General features: G+C 30.6%; 1 protein-coding gene across 3 annotated transcripts; it reads right to left on the bottom strand.

The window, feature by feature from the left end:
* Positions 1 to 1940: 1940 nt before the first annotated feature.
* Positions 1941 to 6368, bottom strand: LOC105556754 (low-density lipoprotein receptor-related protein 12-like). Of its 3 annotated transcripts, XR_001008559.1 has the most exons (4): positions 6210 to 6368; positions 5960 to 6138; positions 4706 to 4847; positions 1941 to 2846 (listed from the first exon to the last, which is right to left on the bottom strand). XR_001008559.1 is itself a non-coding variant. In XM_012003855.1 (3 exons), the coding sequence occupies exons 1-3, from the start codon at positions 6308 to 6310 to the stop codon at positions 4759 to 4761; spliced, it is 369 nt and encodes a 122-aa protein (XP_011859245.1). In that variant the 5' UTR covers positions 6311 to 6368; the 3' UTR covers positions 4375 to 4758. The 3 variants fall into 3 exon arrangements, 2 of the variants coding, with proteins under 2 accessions (XP_011859245.1, XP_011859246.1); XM_012003855.1 differs by lacking the exon at positions 1941 to 2846 and having other exon boundaries at positions 4375 to 4847; XM_012003856.1 differs by lacking the exons at positions 1941 to 2846; positions 4706 to 4847 and adding an exon at positions 5359 to 5650.
* Positions 6369 to 7089: the final 721 nt, after the last annotated feature.

Below are 7089 nucleotides of genomic sequence, written 5' to 3'. Positions count from 1 at the left end.
TGAAATAAATTTTGATGTAACATTTCAGAAAATATATTTTTAATTCTTTCACTTTTCAATTATCTTACCTTAACAGTTTTGTATGTATAATAATTATCGTAGAGTTTTATATAAAATTATTGAAAGAATTTATGCAAAAAAGCAACCAAGCCATTTATCAAAATCAGTTACCAAAATATAAAAATGTTTCTGACAAAACTAATTTTCGATTATGTTATTAACACATTCACCTTTAAATGTATTTCAGCTGACAACATTCGTGTTATTTTTGTGTTAAAAACACTTGAAGAAATATACACGAGTCAGCATACATTAATTAAATAACTAATCATATTAGTTACAATATAATATGCAAATTAAAACTTTTCTAGCAAAAATAGACATTTAATGTATAATACATTCAAGTTGTATTTTGACTTTATCCATATACAAATTGTGTATACCTTGTATGTACTATTTTTTAGGGCCCTACCTAGTGAAAAATAGGCTTGTTTTCTATTACTGCACTGGTGCAATAAATTAGCGTAAGACAGTTATTTTTCATTTTAGCTTACTGCACTAGTTCACCAGTACAACAATAGACAGCAAACTTAATGATTTGTCGAAACGATGTCGAATTGATATTGATGTTACGGTTTTGACCAATATTACTTTTGTCATACGACAAATTTTTTTAAGCATGTTGATTGGGTACAGAATCGTAAAGTTCTCAAGTATCTAAAAAATTTCTATTCTGCAGCCAATCAACACGTTTAAAAAATGTCATACGACACACGTAATACTAGCTTTCGACGTCAATCAACAAGTCATTTCTCGCTGAGTAAAGAAAATAGATATTCATAAGTATACAGACATTTGTACGTATATCTGGATATTCAATTTGTAATATTTTTACTTTATCTTTATTTGCATACAAATTGCATATATCTTCTATGTATATCTAGTGTACATGTATAGATAAAAACAAAATACTACGCAAGGTTATCCATTAAATATCTATTTCCTCTAGGGTTGCATCATGAAGTAATGTTTATTATGATATAAACAATTCATAAAATTGCCTTCTAAATTAAAAATTACACAAGTTTTAATTATTTAATGTTAACTATGTAGGTCATCAATAACTGACATGACACAAGCAAATGGTTCAGTATCAATGTCCATCAAGACAATGAATGTGTTAAAAACTTGTTATTTTTCTTAATAAATACTGCATGCTTTTAAAGACTTAGACCGCTTTTTAACATTGTATAATTATTATAATAACTTAATAATAATTATATTATAGTATTTTTGTATTATATATATATTATATACATATTAGTAATGTCTGTATATAATAATAGTATAAGAAATATACTGATTTAACAATTATTAATACTTTTAAAATAATATAATTTTAGAATGATTATAAATTTGAATTTAAGACAGAAGTTTACTTATTTGGCAGAAATCTATTTACGTACATTTCCAATAAAAATTGCTTTTATAAATATTTTTTTACCCAGATATATAATTTCATGCTATAAATCGGACAAAAAGAAAGAAATCATACCTTATATTAATTATGTAACAGTATATTAATTTTTACATAAGATATTTTTCATCTAATCGTATCCTTTCTGAAAAATTAAGAAATTAAAATAAATAAATGAAACAATATACAATTCAATAATTCAAAAATTAATCTTCATTTTCGAAAATCTCTGTATATACTTGTACAAAATAACTTTTATATTTATATATCTTATTACTTTTTCAATTTAATTATCTTATTACATTTCTTTAGTAATTTTTTATTAATATCTTGGTAATTATGACAAAATAATTGGGGAATATCGTTTTCTAGATAACATTGCTCTTTATGTTTATATTTATATTTGTATTATATCTATGTGTTCAAACTATATATATACTTATCAAGTTATTATAAAATTATGAATAGATAACGTATATCTTCTAATTATAATTATTTCTTAATTTATGCTTCATGTAGATCAGAAGATATAAGATCACAAGAAACAGATAGGTAATTCAAAGAAGAAATGATGTATAAGATTCGGAAATAGAAGTAGAGAATTGCATGCACTTATTGTTAGATAATCAGTAAAGGCGTATATATGTATATTAAACTGCATTCCTTCTTGACATGCTCTTCGTTCGTGTTGGATATAATTATTTCTATTCTGATTTTTAAAAAATGAATTTCTTGAGTCGATAATGAAACTGTGATTTGACAAATCACTGGAAATCAATTGGTGTTCTTCAGTCTTATTTCTTATCAATATTTGAAAACCATTATATGAATAGAGAAAAATTATGAATTTTGAAGATAAACTTAACTTTGACATTCAACATGTGAAGAAATGTTAAGGAGGGTGGTTGTTCAAGTAAAAATGATAAAAATAAATTCAAATTTATAAAAAATATATACAGGGTGTCAGACTCGTTAGTAGCCAAATTAAAAATTACGGTAGATTAGGTTAAACTGAAAAGAAAAGTCATGTACCGTTTTGCAAAATTAGCAATATTTATCGTGTAATTGATAAAAACGTCTGGTCGAATAAACGCATAAGGAACGGAAGGCCGGACCCGGCAGGCATGCAAAATGGTTCATTTGTTTATATCTCCTAGGACGCGGTAGCGAAAGGTGGAGTCACGCACGAGTGACGTCGTTCCGTGATCGATGCGTTGATTTATGATTTATTAATTTACTTATTTATTTTACGCGCCGCTCATGCGTAACCATTGCCGATTGCGATGGAAACAACTTTCCGTGCGCATTGCAATATCGATCGCCGGGCGGTCACATCTTGCCACGCTCTCGAATTGGACGGTAGACCGGCCTAAGACAACAATTTTTAATAATTAATTACTCGTTAACTATTTGGTTCACAAATGGCGCTGTAATCGACAAAAATCAAAATGGGTAAAAAATCGTTGAAAATTGGGGATATCTCGAGAAATCGCATCAAATCAGAAAAATAAAAAAGCCGTATTTGATATTTTAAAAAATGCAAAATGTTACAGAACTTTTCTGTTCATTTTGATCCGTTCTACCTTCTCATAAATTTTGTCGGATGTGGAATGACTCAAACTGTATACAGGGTGGACGATTTATCTGAAGACATTGAAATATCTCGAGAACTATGCGTCGGATAAAAAAAGTGGGTAATGAAAGTTGTTCGTCTCGAAGGGGGACATCCTATGATACCACACTCGACCCCCACCCCCACCCCCTGGGGGTGGGGGAGAGGGGAAGATAAAAATTTAAATAGGAAACCCCATTTTTTATTGCAGATTTGGATTCCCCAGAAAAAAGTACCCCAATATGACCTATGAGTTTTTGCATTTTGGTTCACAAATGGCGCTGTAATCGACAAAAATCAAAATGGGTAAAAAATCGTTGAAAATTGGGGATATCTCGAGAAATCGCATCAAATCAGAAAAATAAAAAAGCCGTATTTGATATTTTAAAAAATGCTATTCAATGACAACATAATTGACCCCCCACCCCCACCTCCTGGGGGTGGGAGAGGGAATTATTTCAAAATCTTCAAAGAAACGCTTGCGCTGAAATTCCCTCAGATATGTTTCTGTCCTGTGTACAGTCATTTGAAGAAAGGGTCAATAAGTGTATTGAAGTTGAATAATACCCACTTTTCTTATCCGATGCATAGTTCTCGAGATATTTTTTTATTCATTGATAAGCAAACCAATGGAGAACCAAGATTTGCTATAAAAAAGAGTTTCCCATTGAAGATTTTGAAATAATTCCCTCCCCCACCCCCAGGAGGTGGGGGTGGAGGTCAATTATGGTGTCATTGAATAGCATTTTAAAAATATGAAATACGTCTACTTTTATTTTTCTGATCTGATGCGATTTCTCGAGATATCCCCAATTTTCAACGATTTTTTACCCATTTTGATTTTTGTCGATTACAGCGCCATCTGTGAACCAAAATTCAAAAACTCGTAGGTCAAATTGGGTTATATTTTTCTGGAGAATCCAAATCTGCAATAAAAAATGGGGGTTCCTATTTAAGTTTTTTATCTTCCCCCCACCGCCACCTCCTGAGGGTGGGGGTGGGGGTCGAGTTTGGTATCATTGGATGTCCCCCATCGAGACGAACAACTTTCATTACCCACTTTTTTTTTATCCGATGCATAGTTCTCGAGATATTTCAATGTCTTCAGATAAATCGTCCACCCTGTATATGTTCTTGATAACTACGTAGACAGGTAATTTCAGTATTCGTCAAAATTCTTCGTAAATGTAGTATGTATAGAATTATTTGCACTTATTTTGATAAAATTCTTATCATTTTTAACATGCTTTTGAGAATTAAATTATAGATATCGTAATACTTTTGCTATGTTGGCTATGTGCAATAGTATAAATTTAATAATTAATTATTCGACACCATGCAGACAATGAACTTTGACGTCTTGAACTTTCGCAAGGATGACAGATTCCCATAGACGAATATTTTATATAAATTTAAATTTATTTTTATCATTTTTATTTCAGCAACCACCCTCCTTAAATAATGATCCGAAGAATCATTGACACATGTTCTTTCCTGCTAAAAATAGCATCAATGTGATGGCAATTATATGTAATAGTGGCATTATACATGTAATATTCATGCCAACTAGCTTTTTAATATGGTATATGATTGTGCAATACTGTGAGTGAACTCACGTGATAAGGGGAGCATAACATGCCGGATCATCTGGAAGCTTCATGAAGGGGGCTCAGATGGCCACGAATACAAAGCACAGAGAGAGAAGCATGGCAGTAGATACCCCAGTCAGTGCTGGTGACAATGGGGCTGATGCTGCACCTGCGACACCATACAATCATTCATCCACGCAATCCTACCATTCTCTCACCTTGTACATACATCTACATTTACTACTACTTACCTAGGAAAAATTACAACGTTCTCTTATTAGCCTCGAAACGCTATACGTTAATGTTAAACCGTTATCACCCCGACGTATTTTGTATTCAGAAGACACGCGAAAATCGTAATTAAAAACTATTTTGTTGTTTATATGTGCTATAGATATACCAATAGATATAGATATCATAAAATAAATTTAAAAAATATAAATCGTATTCTTTTTCAGAAAATATTTAAAATTTTCTGGTAGAATGAATAACGTAATAATAAGTAGCTTTGTGTTGCGTTTATCGATGTAATGTCCAACATTATTTTGTCTTTACACATATGTGGATATATCCATATAATATACAAGTTACAATTTATAATATATAATATATATTTTTATAATTTCATTAATTTATATATGTATAATTCAAATTATATTCGTGATATTTAACATACAAAATAAAATATATTTAAAGTACTCTCACCACTATATTATGTACTCTTAATATTAATATTTTATTATTGATAAAATTTTTTTTAATATCGCATAATTTATATCTACTTTATATTAAACTATTAGATTGATTATTCTTAAATGCGATGAAAAAAAGAAGGTATAATAATAATCGCATTTAAATGATTAAAAACGTATATTGTTTTACTTGTAAACTTTTACTAATTAATATAAATTATGTTTTATATAAACTATACTTATTCATGATGATTATAAAACGAGTTTTAGTGCTGTTAATCTGCATCATGGTAAAGATAAATAAAAAATTAACAATACTGTTTTAAAAGGATTGAAAAGGTATTGCATACACAGAAACAATACACCTGGAAATTTTTGTAGAATATATCTATTGAACAATCCATAGGAGATTACACTGAATAATAGAGTAGAATATAGTTCACGTGTAGAGAGAGAAAAGAAAGACAGAAAGAGAGAAGGAGATATTATGTAAGTCGTAATGGAAGCAAAGTAAAACACCTAATCACACCGCTTTTCGAAATGCTTGCTTCTGTTATACACGCTGCATTCTAATGTTAACGAAACTTACAGTTTTCCTCGTCCGACGAATCGTCTGGCCCACAATTATCTATGTTATTGCACCGCAGCGACTCATCGATGCAGTATTTATTTTTGATGCATTGAAACTGATTCTCGCAATCTGTACTCACTTCGGTCCACACCGCTCGAAAACCGTGTTGCCCTACTGCTTTATCAGCTGATATAAAACTGTATAACATAAAAATATATAAAGAATACTTTTCTGAAATCCTCATTGCTCATACAAGGCGTAAACAAACCTGAGTCGCATATTATTATCCTCTGAAAGGAAACCCCAATTGTCCTCAGGATTTTTAACACCACAGAGCTCACGTGGAGCAGACGTTAACGAATCCCACATGCGTAACACAGCTGCGGGACAACCACGTGCTGAAAATAGTTATTCAAAAGTTAACATATATCAGTATGTTGCAGTTTAAAAATTAAATATGTGTCATAGTATTGGAATAAAAATAATATAAACATTAATTAATATATTCTGTAAAAAATGTATCCGGAAATGTTAAATAACACACAAAATATTTGTTTATTCAACAATACTTATTTTGTCGCTTTCAAAATAGGTTGCATCAGATGCAATATATATGTGCCAACGTTTAACCCAGTCTTCAAAACACTTTTCAAATCCTGAAGATAATATCGTTTTGAATTCTGTAAATTTTCTTTTATGGTTTTAATCGATTCAAAGCTCTCCCCGAAGTAATAACTTGAGTTTGGAAAACGGGAAAAAGTCACACTGGAGAATACGGAGCTTGGTCGATGACATTTGTTAAGTTTTTGATCAAAAATATGTGTGCAAAAATTGATGAGTACGGCGGTGCACTATTGTGGTGCAAAATCTAGAATTGTTTTTCCACAAATCTGACTTTCTTCAGCAATTTGGAACAAAAAATTTCATAGGCAACATAAAATTTAAGACAAATTCTGAGCTCGACAAATTTATCCCTTATGAAAATCGCAAAATATTCCTTAACTCAACTAACATAAACAGCTGTTGTAAACAAACTGATTGACAGATCGGACCTAAACTTTGCATAGCATTTAAGTACAGTTCTGTCAACTCACACGCACAAATTTTTTTGATACTTTCAACGCAGGACTCTTAAACAACAAATTCAA

The sequence above is a fragment of the Vollenhovia emeryi genome, unplaced genomic scaffold (genome assembly GCF_000949405.1).
Source record: "Vollenhovia emeryi isolate VEMERY1.0 unplaced genomic scaffold, V.emery_V1.0 DF939800.1, whole genome shotgun sequence".
NCBI classification, from domain to species: domain Eukaryota; kingdom Metazoa; phylum Arthropoda; class Insecta; order Hymenoptera; family Formicidae; genus Vollenhovia; species Vollenhovia emeryi.
Note: the sequence above shows the minus strand (reverse complement) of the source record. Positions and strands in the feature narration are given on the sequence as shown.

Bases quoted from the DNA above. Each gene is read 5' to 3' on its own strand.
- LOC105556754 (XM_012003855.1), bottom strand. From the start codon at position 6,310: ATGTGGGATTCGTTAACGTCTGCTCCACGTGAGCTCTGTGGTGTTAAA. The intron at 6,139-6,209 runs GTTTGTTTACGC...TATGTTATACAG, and splicing joins GATAATAATATGCGACTCAG to TTTTATATCAGCTGATAAAG. The intron at 4,848-5,959 runs GTAAGTTTCGTT...ATGGTGTCGCAG, and splicing joins TTCGTCGGACGAGGAAAACT to GTGCAGCATCAGCCCCATTG.